This window comes from Pseudoliparis swirei, chromosome 19 (assembly GCF_029220125.1).
Source record: "Pseudoliparis swirei isolate HS2019 ecotype Mariana Trench chromosome 19, NWPU_hadal_v1, whole genome shotgun sequence".
In the NCBI taxonomy this organism is placed as follows: domain Eukaryota; kingdom Metazoa; phylum Chordata; class Actinopteri; order Perciformes; family Liparidae; genus Pseudoliparis; species Pseudoliparis swirei.
In genome coordinates this window covers 7,297,368-7,318,214 of record NC_079406.1, presented here as the reverse complement: position 1 = coordinate 7,318,214, position 20,847 = coordinate 7,297,368, and the positions used below count along the sequence as shown (strand labels likewise).

At 43.4% G+C, this 20,847-nt stretch overlaps 1 protein-coding gene across 1 annotated transcript in view; it reads right to left on the bottom strand.

Moving 5' to 3' along the window:
* The window catches only part of il1rapl2 (interleukin 1 receptor accessory protein-like 2), a 190,560-nt gene that overhangs the window by 33,251 nt on the left and 136,462 nt on the right, over positions 1 to 20,847 (bottom strand). The window contains exon 6 of the mRNA XM_056440087.1: positions 19,456 to 19,530. Within this exon, the coding sequence (XP_056296062.1) occupies positions 19,456 to 19,530 (75 nt within the window). The remainder of the gene's footprint in view (positions 1 to 19,455; positions 19,531 to 20,847) is intronic.

Sequence of the window (20,847 nt, the reverse complement as noted above, 5' to 3'; positions counted from 1 at the left end):
TACATATGGGAGAAGACTGAGTTGACAGGGAGCATATGATTGCTAGATAATTACCATTTTCGATTTGTATGACAGGGATAATGAATAATACAATAAGCCGCTCCCATGCCGAGGCTGTAGCTGAATGCAATGGAGTACAATAACGACAGTACCAATAAAAGGTAGAAGGAGTGAAATCAATCAAACACCATTGAATCCCAAAGGATTTACTGGTTTGCTGGAGTGTGAATGGCAGGAAAATCATTTTTATATTTGTGTTGCACGGGAACTGTGGACAGATGGACGGTGAAGCGCACTGTACAGTTTAGTAAACCCATGTTTCTCTTTTGAGGCTTTTAGTTCACTTCCGTGCTTCAATGTCATCCTGCTTTGGATTTTTTTTCTGATATTTTCAAACAACTTGATGAGTTTTATGTCTAACTAAGTCCAGGAAGTGGTCCAGCTGTCAATCACCCTGCTTTATGCATATCGGGGGCCTGATGGGACCGTCCGTCTGCCACAGAATAGCTGCGCTTGAATAAAAGACTGAAAGCAGTAGAAATCTACCAAATCTATATTTCAGTAGAGATATATCAAACACACACACACAAACACACAAACAAACACACATATGTACACTACCGTTCAAAAGTTTGGGGTCACTTAGAAATGTCTTTATTTTTCAAAGAAAAGCACTGTTTTTTCAATAAAGATAACATTAATCAAAAATACACACTATACATTGTTAATGTGGTAAATGACTATTCTAGGTGGAAACGTCTGGTTTCTAATGAAATATCTCCATCGGTGTATAGAGGCCCATTTCCATCAACGATCACTCCAGTGTTCTAATGGTACATTGTGTTTGCTAATCGCCTTAGAAGACTAATATCTGATTAGAAAACCCTTGTCCAATTATGTTAGCACAGCTGAAAACAGTTATGCTGGTGATATAAGCTATACAACTGGTCTTCCTTTGAGCTTGAAGTTTGAAGAACAAAATTAATACTTCAAATATTAATCATTATTTCTAACCCAGTCAATGTCTTGACTATATTTTCGATTCAATTTTCAATTCATTTGATAAATAAAAGTGAGTTTTCATGGAAGACACGAAATTGTCTGGATGACCCCAAACTTTTGAACGGTAGTGTATGTATGTCTATCTCAGATCTTTTACGTCTCTGTCCATCTGCTCATTTTAAAGCACACAGAGTGTAAAGACCTTAGGTGGTTTGAACACTGTGTGTGTGTGCGTGCGCATGCGTGTGTGTTTATGTGTGTGTGTGTGTGTGTGTGTGTGTGGACCAGCCATGGGATGTATGGGGGTTGTCTTGGTAACAGCTGAGTTTTGGTTCTTGGGCTCCGAGGGAGCACATCTGCACATGGCAACACAGATGGAGCCACACACACATGCACATGTACACCCACACACATATGCTCACTCAAACACACACACACCCACACACACATATGCTCACTCAAACACACACACACACACTTTGACCAAATCTGCAGATATGGATGTGCACGTTCACACTCTCAGGCCAAATACACACGCCCACGCACACAAACACACACACACACACACAGAGCAGCTCAGCTGTAACCTGGGAGGCTGTTCACTCGGTCATTTAGTCTATTTACACACATCCCGCCTCCAACAAATTATTCCTGTTTCATTTTCAATCTCTTCTATTTCTAGGGAAGCCGTGCACGAGACAGTGACGCTGCTCCTAAGTCCCGTCCTGAGTGCCGTCGACGGTTTGCTGGTTTCAGAGTCCTCGGGTCTTCCATTTCCGTTGAGAGTGGCGATGCTGTGGTGCCGCACTTCCCCGAGAACCACTTCGTCATTCACACTGTGTGTCGAGCTGTGACGTCACTATCAGTGAGCAAATAGTTTCCGTTTGACGTGCTCACCTGAAATGCTAATTACATCACGGTCTGTGTATAAACAGGATTTCCCAACATGGCCGACCCATAAGCACCGGCTCACAATGTTCTGTTCTGACAGGCGATGAGATTTGAGCTTGAGGATGAGACCACGGATACAACATCTAAAGGTCCTGCAGCTGTAATATGAATGAATGGCTCGCTAATCAACAATATCTCTCTCTCTCTTTTTATTTCTTAATCCGTACACACAAATGAAAACATAAACAGGACCCGTTGTGGTTTCAGGAGAGTTGCTGCATCTAAAGAGGCTTTGCACTTCTTGATGTTAAGCTAAATGGAGCAGCTGCCCTGTCGCTCCTCGGTTGCTGAGGCTTACGGGTGGGTGGGCGTAAATAGACATTACAAACACTACCAGAAAAAGAACTCTTAGCAATATGATTTAACTCAATATATTATGATTTCTGGTAGTGATTTAATGCCCAGAAGGCAGAAGGTCCGGCAAAAAGAGGAAGTTCCGCGAGTTGATCTAAGTTTTATTTTTCACCGTGCAATGCTCAAAGTACTCAGTGCCAGAAATCTTCTGTGCAATGCTGCTGTATTTGTATTTTCTATTTTTAATAACTCGTTGCAATAACATTTCCAATGGGAAAAACAGTCAAGGACTTTTCTTCCCTGCATGGTTCAGAAAAGAGTCCTCCATATAGTTTATATTATGATATCACACACGCACACACACACACACACACACACACACACACACACACACACACACACACACACACACACACACACACACACACACTAACCTGATCTGTTCTAGTTCAAATGATCATTTATTAATTTATTGAAAATGATGGCAAAAAGAAAGAAAAAAAAGTTTACAACTTTAAGTTGCTAATTTAAAAAAGTTTCATAATATACTTTCCATTAATGAAAAAAATACATAGCATGTGTACTGTGATATGAAATCTCCAGAGAGCCCTGTGCAGGTTTTCAATATAATTTGACATTACAATTTCACTGGAGGATTATATTTGATAAATATGAGATGGAGAATCACTTCTGGAAATGCCAAGGCTCAATTTCCCGTTTGACAGGAAATGAGGCTGCCACAAAGTAAAATATTGTTATTATTCAGAATAAACTAAATATTTTCTCTATCTTCCATTTTTTTCTCTCTCTCTTATCTGACTTCATCTGTCTTTTGAGCACCCCAACCCCCCACTCCCCTTCATCGTCCACAGAGAGACACACACATTAACACACACACATATTCATACCACCTGAGGTGATTCTCACAGAATTAATAACTCTCTCCCAGGAAAGTAATACAAGGAAATCTAGCCTCCCTCTTTGTCCATATTTGGCCATTTCCTGACAGCTCTAATTAACCAAGTCCTCTATCCTTCCATACCTGACATTTGATTGGCTGGGGGGCTGGCCTCAATAAGAAAAGTTTTAAATTAACAGATGAAATTAGGTTGGCGATTAATGCAGATATGCTTGTCAAGGTTAATTAAATGACCAGTCTCACGAGGGACTGGTTTTAAATCCAACGTCACCGTCACAGCTGATATCGCTCGCCAGCGTTTGCTCATGTTCATTTTAACGTGGTGATTACCATAAACTCACAGGACAATCTGTGATGAGCCTCCACGATGTCTACAGCAACAGTTCCACTGATTCTTATTTTCTTTTGTAAACCATGAAACAGAATGACACCGGAAAGGACGAGAACATATTTGTGTGCCCCATCTAGCTAAACAGTTGCCTCTTTACTCATTCAGTAAGTCCAGCCGGCAACTTCCGGTTCTTTAAAGCGAAGCCAATGCCGACGGGCCTTAAAACAGCATTCTTTCTAAAGGCCATTAGGGGGCGACTCTTGGTTAGCTTTTGGTTTATTTTTGCAAAAAGAAGTCTGATTGTATAGAAGTCGATGACAAATTCAAATTCACATCACTATTATCATTATCATTCGAATAACTCTGCTGCTGCTGTTATCATTAGTAGTCATCATTTCTCTCCCTCAAGTATCTTCCTTTTTTTTCCACCTGCAAAAGGTTTTATTTGGGGAGTCTTTCCCTTTCAGATGCGAAGGTCCAAGGATGTCGTACACTGTGTAGATTGTAAAGCCGTTATTGTGTTTCACATTTGTGTACAAACTGGGTGGCTCAAATATATTAGAAATCCCTAATGCACTTCAGCCCAATATGACCAAACAGCCTTAACACAGTGACCATAGGGTTAAATCTCCTCTGGCAGTGCCAACACACACCTATAGACCGGACCACTACTATACTACTTAGATAGCATTAACTGCAGGACTCTTGCATTACTCTACATTAGATTGTCAGGGTGCACCTCAAAATGCGGATTTATTGGAGTCAACGTTTCTAGTTCATGGCAACTTTGAACCATTATCTCTGTGTGTCTAAGCAGAGACCTTTGGTACCTGCAGTCCAACCCAGGTAAATAATCACCTGCCACCACTAGAATTTAGACAGACAAATATGAATAAAAATGATATAGGAATGAGCAGATGGTTGTGGCCTTGAGGGCGGTTGACTGTGAGCTGAATAAAGGAGCAAGAATCAACGGGGGAAGTAAAATAAAGGTTGGAGGGAAGAAAAAAGCAAGTGAGCCCACTTGAGGTTCGGAGTGCTAATAGTTTTGGTCTCAGAGGGTGTGTGTTGGGGGGATTTCATGACAGAACTGGGTGGCAGGTGATGGCTGACTGACAGCTGTTACCCGAGGGGTCCCAAACCATCCAAGAGTGTTCTACTTCTCCAGCTTGGGGCTAATGGTTAACACAGTAGACTAAAAGAAGGATTGTAAAGTAAATTTGGTTCCTGGGTTGTTTCGAGTCATCTGAACAGCTGGAGGCCAACAAGTGACTGGACCGTTTAGATTCTGTGTGTGACTTCAGGCTGTTCATATTATTGTAGCATTCCCAGCTGGACAGCTGCAGGTATGAAGACTGGAGAGAAATACTTTGGATTGTTGCAGAGTATTGTGGGTCGTTTTTACAGGTTATATAACCAGACATTGCAGGCAAGGTCTAAACCAGGGGTCGGCAACCTTTCCTATCCAAAGAGCCATTTGGCCCTATGCTCCACCAAATAAAATGTGTCTGGAGCCGCAAAAGCCATTTGATATCACAGCTTAGAACGTTTTATATATATAGTCATATATGTACAAAAACTATAGTTTGTTGAATCTAGGAAATTATGGAACCAGAAAAAAGACAATTGTTGACATTGCATTGCTATTTTACCGATAACAAAATCAAACTCTTATGAAGAGTAGAAGAAAAAAAATTAGTTAAACAAATGGTTGTGTTTAACCCTCCTGTTGCCTTAGGGTCAATTTGACCCCATTCAATGTTTAACCCTCCTGTTACCTTTATATTTACTAACATATTTTACCCTTGGGGTCAATTTGACCCCAGCAATTAAAACCTCCAGAAAATTAGAATTAATATTATTTTCCAAGTTTAAGTGTGAGGTACTTTATGTTTGTTGACTACCTAAATAGCCCTTTAAATATATAAAAAAGTTGATATTTCTTATGTTTGGCACAGTGAAAAACAGCCTGGGGTCAAATTGACCCTAAGGATGTCGTGTAGGGCGAGGTTTGGACCCAAACGCAGCAGGCAGAGTTTCAAAATAACAAGGTTTCTTTAATTGTTCACTGAGCAGAACCACAGTCTGGCAACAGGAGAGAAACAACAGGAACAGGGACAAGAACCAGACAGGAACAAAAACAACCAGACACCGAACAAGCAGAAGGACACATGCTAAATACACTGGGGAAGCGAGACACAGGTGGAAACAATCAGGGCGTGGCTGGGGACAATCAGGAACGAAATAGACAAGCACAGGGAACGAAGCACAGGGAAACAGGAAACAAGACAGGGACTTCAAAACAAAACAGGAAACACTCTAAATCATAACAGTACCCCCCCCTCAAGGGACGGATTCCAGACGTCCCACCAGGGCGGGTGGAGGGGAGCCGGAGGAGGGGCCAAGTGCATGGCGGCCAGAGTCTGGGGGGCGGGCCGGGGGACGACCACCCGGACAAGGGACGCGCTCCGGAAGACGGGCCGGAGGACAGGAACGGGAAGCTAGGGGGGAGGGGCTGGACGGGACGACGGACGGGGACGGGCTACGACAGACGAACGAACGCTGACGACGGGCGGGACCTGGCGACGAACAGACTGGAGAAGAACATGGGACTGACTGACATCGGAGACTGGAACCGGTGACGGAACACTGGGGACTGGAACATCGGAGACTGGAACCGGCAACGGAACACCGGGGGCTGGAACTGGTGACGGAACACCGGGGACTGGAGCCGGAACACCGGGGACTGGAGCCGGTGACGGAACACCGGGGACTGGAACTGGTGACGGAACACCGGAGACTGGAAGCGGAACACAGTAGACTGGAACATCGGAGACTGGAACTGGTGACGGAACACCGGGGACTGGAACTGGTGACGGAACACCGGGGGCTGGAACTGGTGACGGAACACCGGGGACTGGAAGCGGAACACCGGGGACTGGAGCCGGATGCTTCCACGAAATGGTCCGATTGATCATGTCAGATAAACTCTGCTGTATCTCCTCCCAGGTCCTGGGTGCTTCCACGAAATGGTCCGATTGATCATGTCAGATAAACTCTGCTGTATCTCCTCCCAGGTCCTGGGTGCTGGCGTCGGTGGAACCGGAACTGCCGGGTGCTTCCACGAAATGGTCCGATTGATGATGTTGTAAAAACTCTCCTGCGCTGGGTCCATCTTCTTGGTCTGGTCGTTCTGTCGTGTAGGGCGAGGTTTGGACCCAAACGCAGCAGGCAGAGTTTCAAAATAACAAGGTTTCTTTAATTGTTCACTGAGCAGAACCACAGTCTGGCAACAGGAGAGAAACAACAGGAACAGGGACAAGAACCAGACAGGAACAAAAACGACCAGACACCGAACAAGCAGAAGGACACAGGCTAAATACACTGGGGAAACGAGACACAGGTGGAGACACAGGTGGAAACAATCAGGGCGTGGCTGGGAACAATCAGGAACGAAATAGACAAGCACAGGGAACGAAGCACAGGGAAACAGGAAACAAGACAGGGACTTCAAAACAAAACAGGAAACACTCTAAATCATAACAAAGGAACACCGACATTAAACATTGAATGGGGTCAAATTGACCCTAAGGTAACAGGAGGGTTAAACAAACGGTTGTGTTTAATTTTGTCAACATTTTGAGACAAATGGTAGAAACGATCGACGTAAAATGGACGTTTTTTTCAAAACCATGTTAAAGGCTTTCATTGCGATGCTTCAGTTGGAAAGGCCATCAGAATTAAACCCCAGAAAGTTGAAGCAGCTCCCAAAGCATTATCGCCCTTCAAAGTTGCGCACAGACCTGCCGTGTAGCCTTCAGGTCATGGAACCCTTTTCTCAGTCAGCCAAGAAGAACACTGTTGTCTATTGTATAGTGTCAGCGACCTCTTGACCTCCATCACTCATCTAAAAGTAATAGAAACAAACTATTCCACTTAAGATCCTTATTTTGGCTTCTCCCCTCTTGCTCTCGCTCCCACAGCTGTTCAACGTGTGAAAATGTTAAGAGCGGTCAAAAAGTGCTGCCTTCAGGGACCCAACGCAAAGAACTCATATCCACATATGATGAATCAACTCACAGACAGAAAAAGCTTCACAGAGCATGTGAGCTGGTTCAAGGCTGCTTATCTTGTTCTCTTTCTATTATTCCATTCTATGGCTAACATGCACTCGTTTTACACAGTTGCACTTTTTGTCAAATTAACTTGAGGCCAGTTGAACATATAATCCACGAGAAGAAGGAATTGGTAAACTCATTAAAATGTGACGGGGATTAGAAAGACAGAAAGTTTGTACCCATTGAAAGTCATTATTGTCTCAGTGAATGAATGTCTTTGTTTCAGTCAGCCGGGATGATCAGCAGCTGGAGGTCTGACTGGAAATTCACTGTTTTAGAGAAACACTCGAGGATTATCAGGGGATTATGAAACGACTTCACTTCACACAAATATGTCTGTTTATTTAAGGAAATGGTGTTTTGCAGCTGTTTTTTTCTCTCGTCTCCAGCCAAACGTAAATTGGAGCCACTTGAAGAATTTATAGTAGCTTGAAAAGACCTCAAACCGGGGAGGAAACACATTCCTGGGTTTTAGAAGTTCTCTCAAATGAAAATGTAATTCAAATGAGAAAACAACATTCCTCATGAGGTCTAATTCATTTCGCTTTGTGGAGACTGTGACCATTTAGACAACGTTGCTCTGATTTTGTAAGCATTTTTTATCTCTGTGATTCAGCAATCTCGTGGAAAAAAGTGTTCCGATAAACTCACGAGCATTAAATCTGATAAAACATCTCTAATAACTGTCATATATTAATGTATGAATAAGTCATATCCTCTCCTGCTCATGCTGGAGATCCAACCTCACACAGCCTCACTCACACTGCAGTCATTAATCATCTCGGTGATACGCACACACACGCGCACACGCATGCACACACAGAGAAAGAGAGAGAGAGAGAGAGAGAGAGATTTCGGTAGTTATTTTCAAAGAGGATTTCTACTTAATAAAAATCCAATTCTGGCTCCACAGGATCCTTCACCCACACAGAGAGGGAGAGTTTGAAGATGAGAGGAGAGACAGCGGGGGAAATAATTAGACAGTGATGGAGACACAGAGATCACAGTGTACCAAACAGCGGGGACTCCTGTTTTTGTTTGGACGGCGGCTTTCTGGGACCAAAGAAGAAGAAAAAAGAGACGCGTATTCTGAAAAGCTCTTCCATTTGAAGAGCCTTGTATCTATTGTGTGGCTTTTCTCACATCAGATCCACTGGTTCAATATTCAAAACTGTGTCGAATTACTTATGAATAATACGTAGACACTTTCATTTTAATTTAATTTTTACATTTTAATTTCCTTTATTGTTTAAATTCGTACATTTAAATGTATTTATGTCCTGCCCTGCTATTTTATTTCATTGTATCTGATATATGAATGCATGTTTCCTGCTGCTTCACTAAATTCCCCCCTGGGGATGAATAAAGTTATATCCTATCCTATCCTATCCTAACCAAGCCTTTGATTTTACGTTGAGGCTCTCATTGAAACATCTGTGCTGCATAATGTTCCCATTGATGGCCTCGTTCTTTGATATTTCACCAAACTGGGTTCCATAAGTCAGAGTGACAAATCTAGACTTGAGAAAAACTCTATTTCTCACCATCAGAACCCACAGGCGTCACTAAAAGTCAACCTCAAACTAAATCTTAGGGATTTTGCCTAAAGAAAACAAGTTGAGGTTTGCAACCAGAAGGCGACAATCATGGAAAAACAGATATGATTCAAATCTAATTAAAATCCTTGAACCAAAAGCAGCACATTCGTTAATAACCACAGAAAACAGGACACTCCATGTTAGTGGCAGATGTACGTATACCATATTGTTATGGGTGTAATGTGTTAAACATCCTCATGCTGCCTCAAGGCTTAACATGCCTTATTGCGACATCATGACCACGACCTCCCGCCACACCAATAGCTTTTTCCCGACGGCGGTCGGGCTCATCAATGGACCCCGGGACTGACTGACTGTCACCCCCAGGACTACCACCTCTTCTTCCACCTTCCTCTCTCCTCCTTCTTCCCGCTCCTTCCTCTTCCTCCTCCTCCCTCTTCCTCCCTCCTCCTCCCTCCTTGCGTTGATTGTTGTTTGTCATGTCCAAATGTTGCACCTTCCACCAAAAAAAATTCCTCGTTTGTTTGTGAAAACATTCATTCTTTGGCAATAAACCTGTTTCTGATTCTGATTCTGATTCTGATTCTGATTCTGATTCTGATTCTGATTCTGAATTACTCCAATAACTAATCAGACAAACTTACTCGAAAGCCTCCCCTCGCGATTTAATACAAATTAACAATGCAAATAAATTTACAGCCTCCAATGCATCAAATTATAGAATGCAAACAACACTGCAGCATCACATTCCCCAGCTTGCTTTTCAATCAAACGCGCAGCAGAGTGTGTGTCAGAGGTCAGAGGTCAGAGACATATGGAGCAGAAGCACTGGGACTGGCAGCTCTCTAACACGTGGACCTAAAACCCAAAGATCTGCACTCCATGAAGAGCCGCCGTCTCTTTGGAACATGACATCCTGCCGAGGCTCCAACACGTATGACTCCACAGGCGATGTATCGAAATAGAAAAGCTTTTCAAACCATTTCACCCGCAACTTATAGCTGAACTCAGTGCTTCTGTGGCGCTGCATGGATCTGTGAAGATCCACCGTATGATGGGGCCTAACATTTTTTGAAATGCCAACTTCTTTTATTATTGGTTTACAGTATGAGTGCTTTAAAGCTGCACAGTGACAACATGTTAATATACATCTTTATTTTTACATTAGCTCATTATTTTTGTTGTTGTTTTGTACTATTTCGTTTCTCTCGTAGTGGAGAATTCAGCAGCCAAAGGTACAGATATGAGGAGATGAAATATTGGGAGAACATTCGAACATCAGAAGATCAATGAAACGCGACTCCAAATGAACGCTGATCCCTGAGGCGACGAGGCAGCAGCCCGAACGTCATCAGGGGAAGACGTGTCTTTGTTGTGTTTACAGTTTGGTATGCTGCCCCCTAGTGGGCACAAATATATCCACATTAATAAATTCAGCTCACTTAAACTGCCTTTACATTTTTTGAGGGGGTTGGCCTTTCTTTCAGGTGTATAAAAGAAGACCACAGGAGTAAAAAAAAAAAGCTTTGCTATATCACACCTGTGTGTTTGTGTGTGTGTGTGTGTGTGTGAGCTGGGGGCGTGTCCACCGCCATCTGATGAAGGTCACACGCTGTACCAGTACCTCATACAACCTCACTTTTTAAAGCATCCACGTCACCTCGCCTCCATTCCTTCCTCGAGCCTCTTGCTCTACCCCCCCCCCCCACCCCCTCCAATCTCTCCATCGGTTCCTTCGAGGTTGCCGTCTGCCTGCCATACTTACGGGACCGCCAGACGGCAAAATGACAGCGGAGGCCAAAGAGAGAACAGAATCCATTTTTTATCTTGCTTTTTTCCGCCGCCGATCGATCGTCCTCTCACCTGTAATTATTTTCTTGGCCCTTTCGATGCCCTCTACTCTCACAGTCCCTCTGTCCTCTGTCCTCTGTCCTCTCTTTCAACAGGCCGTTTCTACAGAGTTTGCACACTCGGTTCAACACACATAGGAAAGCACGAGACGCCCCGTGCTTTGCTATGTGTGTTGAACCGAGAGAGTGATGGAGACAGGAACAGTGTGTGTGTTGACAGTGATGAAGAGGAAATGCAGACACTCCCGTATTTGTGTGTGTGTGTGTGTGTGTGTGTGTGTGAGTGTGTGTGTGTCCTTCCTCAAGTAGCTAGCTCCCTTTCGTCATTCGCCCTAACTTATTTCTTCGTATAGTTTCCACCTTCCCTCTTGCCTCCATCTCCCCCCTCACCTTCATTCCTTCCTACTTTCATCCATTTGGAACATTCCGCATCCACTTTTCCTTCTCAACTCCTTCTCCTTTAAGGGGAGCTCTCTCTAAATGTCTTCTTTCCTTCCATCTCATATTGTACAGTTGTCCCCCCTCTTCTTTCCCCTCGATCCATATTTGACCTTCTCACGTCTGCTCATTTGACTTTTAAGCACCAATTTAAGCACCAATTATTCCAGCTTTATCTTGGGAAGAAGGTTTTTTCCCTAAACCGGGCGGAACATCAATAAATAAATGACGTGTAAGTTGTTGGTGTTATTTTTTTGCAGATCATTTGACCCTCTGGAGCCATTGTGCTGCATCCTCCTCCTCCTGAATTACACGTCTGAGGATGACTAACAACTGCAATATAAAGACCTCATCCGCTCCCCCCCCCCACCGCTCCCTCCCCCCACGTTATCTCCCCGTGACAGTTTGAAAGGGCATAATGACGCGACGCATCACCACTTCGAGACACATGAATGACGGCACCGAATGAGCCGAGAGAGGAAGACAAAAGGCGCGGTTGGAGATATGGCGAGCGGCGGAGGGGGGGAGGACAGGCGGACGGGAAAGGAAGAGAGAGATAGAGGGAGACACCTGGCAGGGACAGAGAGGAGACGGACGTGGAGAGATAAATGCCACGGCGGAGGAAGGAGACAGAGACAGACCGAGGACGGGAGACGAGAGGGGAGAATAGAGGAGGAGACGGAGAGCCTGCCTCTTTATCTCGCCCTGCCTTTCACAGCCGGCCTCATCCTGGCACATGATACTGCTGTGTGTGTGTGTGTGTGTGTGTGGGTGTCTGTGTGTGTGTGGGTGTGGGTGAGTTGCGTGTATGGACTTAACTCGGGCTGCAACTAATGAATATTTACACTCTGAATCAATCAATCTCAACATTTACCTCATATATTTTTGGTCTCATATCATAAAATAGTGGATATCAATCATGGTTTGAAGGAGTGCAATGTTTCTCCATCCATCAGTCGATATCACGACGTGATCATTGTACGATCGGAACGCAGGAAAAGCCTTTGAGATGCTGGATGGAGCTGATGTATTGCTGTGTTGCTTGATAACATGACTGAATATTAAAAACGATTATCTTCCAGCTGACTATTGATGAAGGCTGATACTCCTGGTCCTTGTCTGAAGGTCGAGTCTGCACTCCGTCTACGTCGAAGCGTTGAACTTTAACCATGGTAACCAAATCGTTTAAAATATATAAATATATGTCTGAATATAAAAGAAAATAAGAAAAAAAAATATATATATTGCTATTGCACACAGAGCTTTGGCTTGTTTATTCAAAGATTATTCATATCGAATGTGCCAATTGCACCAACACACACACACACACACACACACAAACACAACAACACACCCACACACACACATGCACACGTACACGCACACGCAAACACACACACACACACAGCCTGGACTGGTGATGTATATATGGCTTCCAGTGACATACAACCCTTACCCTACCCCCCCCCCCCCCCCCCCTACACACCCACACACGCACGCACACACACACACATGCACACACACACACAGTCTGGACTGCTGACGTTAATATGGGTTCCAGTGGAATATACACACACGCCCCGCACGCATGCACACACACGCACGCACACACACACATCTGAAAATAGAGGAGTGAACGGAGTCGAGGGGTCAAAACACACACTTGAAGCACACACCCAAACACTCTCACATTATTTGTTGTCTTTCCGTCGCGTTGATTGTTGTTTGTTTGTCATGTCCAAATGTTGCACCTTCCACCAAAAAAAATTCCTCGTTTGTTTGTGAAAACATTCTTTGGCAATAAACCTGTTTCTGATTCTGATTCTGATTCTGATTCTGAAACACCGGAGGAGCTCGTGGCGATCTCACGTTCCCGGGTTATTGAATAATATTTGGTTTCATCCGTTCACGTCACAATTCATCACACTGGGGCGTTCTGTGCATCTGCATCTCGCTGGTTCACACGTGCACTCCCTCGTGCACGTCATCTCCGTCGCTTCCATTCTTCTGGCTGGCACAAAGGCAAAATGCCGATCAATTGTCTGAAGTGTGACTAATCCACGCGTTATAAAGCCTGTGATTTGTTCCTGAATAAACTCTCGATAATTTCTTTTGTGGAGTAGTTGTGCTTTCATTTTCTATCCATAACGATATTTTCCTTTTATTTCTTACTGAACACAGCATTGAAGTTCACAAGCTGCAATATTAAGAAACTGATATTGCAGCTTGGAAGACTTTCTGGGGAAAACCTGATCTGATGAGGAGAGACGGCATTCATCCCACGTTGGACGGAGCGCGTCTCATTTCTGCGAATATGACCAAGTTGATCACCGGACTTAATCTATGACAACCCAGGGTTCAGATCAGGAACCGGAGCAGAGTTGTAGTTTAACACCCTTCTCTGCTCTTCCATTCGAGCAGTTACCCACCCTTGACTTTAGAGTAGAGACTGTGTCTGTCCCACGGCCACTTCAATTAAATAAATCAAAAGTAAGCAGAAGAGGAGTCGTACACAATAACCTTATACAAGTTAACACAATTATTTCAGCAGTGCAACAAAATAGGTCTATTAAATGTGGTCTCCTAAATATTCGATCTCTGTCATCTAAAGCTGTGTTACTGAATGATTTAATATCAGATAATCACATTGATTTATGTTGCCTAACTGAAACCTGGCTGAGCCATGAAGAATATGTCTGCCTGAATGAATCGACTCCTCCAAGTCATATTAATACTCACATTCCTCGAGGCACCGGTCGAGGAGGTGGAGTAGCAGCCATCTTTGAATCGAGCCTATTAATTAATCCTCAACCAAAATTACACTACACCTCATTTGAAAGCCTTGTTCTTAGTCTTTCACATCCAACCTGGAAAACACTACAGCCAATTCGATTTGTGATTCTGTACCGCCACCAGGTCCATATTCAGAGTTTATATCTGAATTCTCAGAATTTATATCAAGTTTGGTTCTTAAAACCGATAAAGTTATTATTGTTGGAGATTTTAATATCCATGTGGATGTTGATAATGATTGCCTTAGTGCTGCATTCATCTCCTTGTTGGACTCGATTGGCTTCTGTCAGAGAGTACAGAAACCCACTAACAGCTTTGGCCACACGCTTGATCTTGTTCTTACTTATGGCGTTGACATTGAGCATTTGAACGTCTTCCCACAGAATCCTCTTCTGTCAGACCACAACCTCATAACTTTTGAATTTATACTACCGGAGTGTACTCCGTTAGTCAAAAGTTTCTACACTAGATGTCTAACTGACAGTGCTGTAGCCAAATTTAAAGAAGCGATTCCTTCTGTATTTGATTCGATACCACGTCTCAATATAACAGAGGACTCCTGGTCTAACTTTAGTCCGTCCCAGATTGATCATCTTGTTGACAGTGCCATAGGCTCTCTGAGAATGACACTGGACTCGATAGCCCCTCTGAAGAAGAAGACAGTGAGGAAGAGGAGGTTTGCTCCCTGGTATAACCCTCAGACCCGCAAACTGAAGCAAACGTCACGAAAGCTTGAACGCATATGGCGTTCAACTAATCTCGAAGAATCCCGCTTAGTTTGGCGAGATAGTCTTAAAACATATAAGAAGGCCCTCCGTAATGCCAGAGCAGCCTATTACTCATCAATAATAGCAAAAAATAAAAACAACCCCAGGTTTCTCTTCAGCACTGTAGCCAGGCTGACAGAGAGTCACAGCTCTGTGGAGCCGAGCATTCCTATAAACCTTAGTGGTAATGACTTTATGAACTTCTTTAATGAAAAGATTTTAACTATTAGGGACAAGATTAATAATCTCTTGCCCATAACCAGTGCCAATCTGTTCTCAAGTGGAATGGCCTTGGAAACCGCTGTATGCCCTGGTGTATATTTGGAGGATTTTCTCCTATCAACCGTGACCAATTATTTTCAACGGTTTCTACTTGAACACGCCTACCTGTCTCTTGGACCCCATCCCGACGAGGCTGCTTAAAGACGTTTTGCCTTTAATTGGCGGCTCTCTATTAGATATTATCAATGTGTCTCTGCTAACAGGCCACGTACCACACTCCTTCAAGGTGGCTGTTATTAAACCTCTCCTGAAGAAGCCCACTCTGGATCCAGAGGTATTGGCTAACTACAGACCGATCTCTAACCTCGCCTTCCTCTCCAAGATCCTTGAGAAAGTGGTCGCAAATCAGTTGTGCGACTTTCTACATCATAATAGTTTATTTGAGAAATTTCAATCAGGATTTAGAAAACACCACAGCACCGAGACGGCACTGGTGAAAATTACAAATGACCTCTTAATGGCAGCAGATAAAGGACTCCTCTCTGTCCTGGTCTTGTTAGACCTTAGTGCTGCATTCGACACCATTGACCATTACATCCTGTTACAGAGACTGGAGCAGTCGATTGGCATTTCAGGCACGGCACTAATTTGGTTTAAATCCTATTTATCAGATCGATCTCAGTTTGTATTTGTAAACGATGACGCCTCGATAACCACCAACGTTAATCACGGAGTTCCACAAGGTTCTGTGCTTGGACCAATTTTATTTACCTTATACATGCTTCCTTTGGGCAATATTATCAGGAAACACTCCATAAACTTTCATTGTTATGCAGATGACACTCAACTATATTTATCGATAAAACCAGAGGAGAGCAACCAACTCTGTAAAATTCAAGCATGTCTTAAAGACATAAAAACATGGATGACCTGCAACTTCTTGATGTTAAACTCAGACAAAACCGAAGTAATTTTAATCGGCCCTGAGCACCTCAGAGATCAATTATCTGGTGATGTGGATTCTGTAGACGGCATTGCCCTGGCATCCAACACCACTGTAAAGAATCTTGGCGTTATCTTTGATCGGGACTTGTCCTTTAACTCCCACGTAAAGCAAATCTCAAGGACTGCATTCTTTCATCTACGTAATATTTCAAAAATCAGGCACATCTTGTCTCAAAAGATGCAGAAAAATTGGTTCAGCGTTCGTTACTTGAGACTGGATTACTGCAACTCCTTATTAGCAGGCTGCTCTAATAAATCTCTTAGGTCCCTCCAGTTGATCCAGAATGCTGCAGCTCGTGTTCTCACTAAAACTAAGAAAAGAGATCACATCACTCCTGCACTAGCTGCTCTGCACTGGCTCCCAGTAAAATCAAGAATCACTTTTAAAATTCTTCTCTTAACCTACAAAGCCTTGATTGGTGATGCTCCATCATATCTTAAGGAGCTTGTCGTACCATATTGCCCCACTAGAGAGCTACGCTCACTAAATGCGGGACTACTTGTAGTTCCTAGAGTCTTAAAAAGTAGAATGGGAGCCAGAGCCTTTAGTTATCAAGCTCCTCTTTTATGGAACCAGCTTCCAATTTCAGTCCGGGAGGCAGACACAGTCACCTCGTTTAAGAGTAGACTTAAGACCTTCCTCTTTGACAGAGCTTATAGTTAGGGCTGAATCAGGTTTGCCCTGGTCCAGCCCCTTGATATGCTGCTATAGGCTTATAGCTGCCGGGTGACGTTTTAGGATGCACTGAGTACCTATCTCCTCTTTTTCTCTCCTTAAGGATGAATTTTCATCTCTCAATCACACGTTACTAACTCTGCTTTCTCCCGGAAGTCCTTTTGACTTTACGTCTCATGGGGTCATCGGACCCTATGAGACGGCATAGATCCCATCTGCCTGATGGATCGTCTGGGTCGTGGAATTCCTGCTCATGACTACGCCACTGTCCTGTTGTGACTCCGCCCTCCTCCTCCCCACCGCCATCTGCCTGATGGATCGTGGAGGTCTCCATCGTGGAATATGCCTACTATGAACTATTCATACACTCTGTCATATTCATTGAATGTATTTTAACTCTAAATCTGTCCTTCTGTACACATTACATCTATTGCATCTGTCCATCCTAGGAGAGGGATCCTCCTCTGTTGCTCTCCTCCAGGTTTCTTCCCTTTTTTCCCCCCTGAAGGGTTATTTGGGAGTTTTTCCTGGTCCGATGTGAGGTTTTGGGGCAGGGATGTCTATGTGTACAGATTGTAAAGCACTCCGAGACAAATTTGTAATTTGTGAAATTGGGCTATACAAATAAACTGAATTGAATTGAATATATGACAGTGAGACTTCAAATAAATGACATTTAGAGAACGTTTTCATTGTAAGCTATCTTTACACGCCGTACGATGCCAATTAAATGGGATATTGTTGTGTTCACCGTGCACACCGACGCACTTTAAAGGCAGCACAATAGATCCTAAAGCACTATTGCTCTGTTTTTACTACTCGGTTTTAAATCATCAGTCGATCTTTAATTAAAGCTCCTTTTGTCAGTCGGTTGCCTGTAGCTCACATCGTTGAAATAACAATGGGATTAATGAATTGTGTTTATAACCCACAGCATTATAGAATAATAGGGAGGGGGGGAAGCAGGGGAGAGAGAATGAGGAAAGTACAAAGGAGAATAAAGGAACTACCAGTGAACAGAGAAAACAAGACTAAAGGGATGATGAAGAAGAAGAAGAAGAAGAAGAAGAGATGAAAATGAAATGAACAGGAAGCTGTGGTTGCTGTTGTGAATCTCCCCCAGATTAAAACAAGATGATAATTAAAAACTGTACCGCAGGGTCACACTGTGACCCGTGCGTGAGAGTAGTGTACAATGTGTGCAGCCACTGTTGCTGTGTGTGTGTGTGTGTGTGTGTGTGTGTGTGGGGGGTGGCGGGGTGGGTTGGGGTGAGAATGTGGTGCCCATTAAAAGGTGTCCCTGCTGCAATCAGTGTACAGAGGCCTTAGGGCCCATTTGTTACTACATCAATCTGGAGTTAATGGAAACACACAGCGCACACACACACACACACATGTAGCGCACAAACACACCCCAACACCGTTGTGCCTACAGTGCTAACATTGTAAGAGGGGGCGCTGAACAGCGGGACATACACACACACACACACACACACACACATAAACACAAAGGCAAATGCAATTGAGATCCATTCATCTTTTTCTAAAATTCCTGTCAATATATATAACCTGTTTGACATATAATTAAAAACCTTTCGCTTTCATGTTTCAAATGACATTTTTGAGCTGCCGATCCAAACTTCCCCTGCATTCTTGATCTGAGAATCAATTAATGACTACATTTGAAAATGTCCCGATTAAGACGATCGAGCAGTTCTCATCAGTAGATAAGTCGGCGTCCTCTGAGGGCTTTCACATGTTTTAGTTTAGGAAATTGGATCGAGTGCTCATGAGACGCTGTTAATTGCCGACACTCTGCTGCCTGGCAATGCGGCCGTTAGAATGGCGTCCCTATTGGACGAATGCCCCCCTCAATGAGTTATGCCCAACGTCAATGTACAGTAGCGATGCAGGAAGCAGTGTGACCTTTATGGGGCGAGGTGGGAAGTAAGTGGTGTCGAGGTCGGGGTGGTGGATGGGTGGGTAGTGGATCTGACTGTTAAGTGGGGGACCACTAAAAAGTATGTACTCCGTCACATACTTGCATTAAGCTCCGCGATCTGTTTCTGGGATTGTGTTTTTATGCCTAACTTTAACCAAACTTTTTAAACCATAACCATGATCCTTCATTCGCCCGACCATGCTCCATCTTGAAGCATGGTACCCATTTCTCCTAATGTATCCATGCTTTTTATATAAATCCAATATAGTCACACATAAATGTGGTTAATTAAATGATCATTGATACATCAACTAGTTCATCTGGAGGCTTTTAAAAGTGGAACTCAATGGAACGTACGGTTTTTTGGAAGAATCATCTCCCGAAAAATATAAAGGGTACATTTATACCTCAAGGTCCCACTACAGTGGCACTTGAGCTGTCCTGACAGGGCATGTCCATGGTCGTGTCCCAACAGGGCACACACACATGACGAAAGAGCACAGAAAGGAGCATTATAAGGACGAGGACCTTCAGGGTTTTCATGTCAACCTCAGAAAAAAGAGATAGAGAAGAGCTATTGGTCCTTACCAGGCGTGATTTCTATCACGGTGTTTTGTCTCTCTGGGGGGAAAAGGACCTTGGGAGGCTGAGTGGTCTGGAGAGCTGTGAGAGAGACGGAAAAACATACATATTACAGGCTCATCATTCCCAGGTATGAAATCTCATATCTAAACATACACGAAGGTAAAGAAGAAATCTCTATTCATAACTCAGCACACACACACATTCATCATATCCATCCATCTATCAATATGTATTCTACATAGATTATTGAGACAGATCCTAAGAATTACGGCTGGGGAAAATGAAATATACATAATATTTCTTATCAAAAACCTAAATGTCAACATTATGACAAAATTGCTGGGTTGACCAAAAACATCACAAAACATTTTCCCAATGAGGTCTTTTCAAAACATATCATCAGTAAAAATAAATAATAATAAAACGATCTGGTAAGTTTGGAAAATATCATCACTTTATAGAAATGCAACATTTTAAAGCAGGAAAAGACCACGCTAATGCAATATTACTATATATCCACAATCTAAGAGGAGATCTCATACCCCAATATTGATATGATAGTGATATATTGCCCAACCCTAGATAGAGCACTCTGGGATTAATTTCTAAACTGTAGCAATTTGCTGTATGGCAGACACCGCGAGAGTAAAAACAACATGTGACTTGTAATACGGGAGGTCTGGCGTTCAGGTTATCCAGAAAAAATGGTTGCAATGCGACTGTCTCACCTCATCATTTCTTTTTGTCTCTTGCAGTAAAACTGAACTGATTGAACTCCTATGGCCAGCAGACAGACACCTCCCCCTGCTTCCGCCTGAAGTACCAATCTACAATCTCACCTCACTGGATTGTGAACACCAATGCGCTCTGCTCTCCAACACCTTTCCCCCCTCGCCACCTCCTATGGTCTGGTAGTCCTCTCTAGTGTTTCAGTGTTTCTTATTCTTCTCTGGAGGCTGTCTTGTTACATATATCTCATGCAATGTGTCTTCGATCAGAATGTTGAAATACACTATGCCCATGTCGATTGCTTGGTTCACAACTTTGATCCAGGTTGAAATAACTCAACATCTACATCATGTTTTCACAAGAAATTGTCTCCAGGTCTTTATGGTTCCCAGAAGATGAATCCTCAGGGTCCTTGAGGATTCCTAGACCTTTCGTCATGCGCTACCAAGAGGTTGACATTTCTGATGTTGAGTGTCTTGACAACCATTGAATGGATTTCCATAAACTGTAGTGCAGACATTCAGGATGTGTGAAGGGGAGCCTTAAGGAGCATTAAGGAGCCTTAAGGAGCCTTAAGGATCCTAACCTTTTTAGGAGCCTCTCAGAGAAATTACAGCGGTAGCTTCCAGAAGCAGCTCACGGGATGCCGATCGGTCTTAACACCGG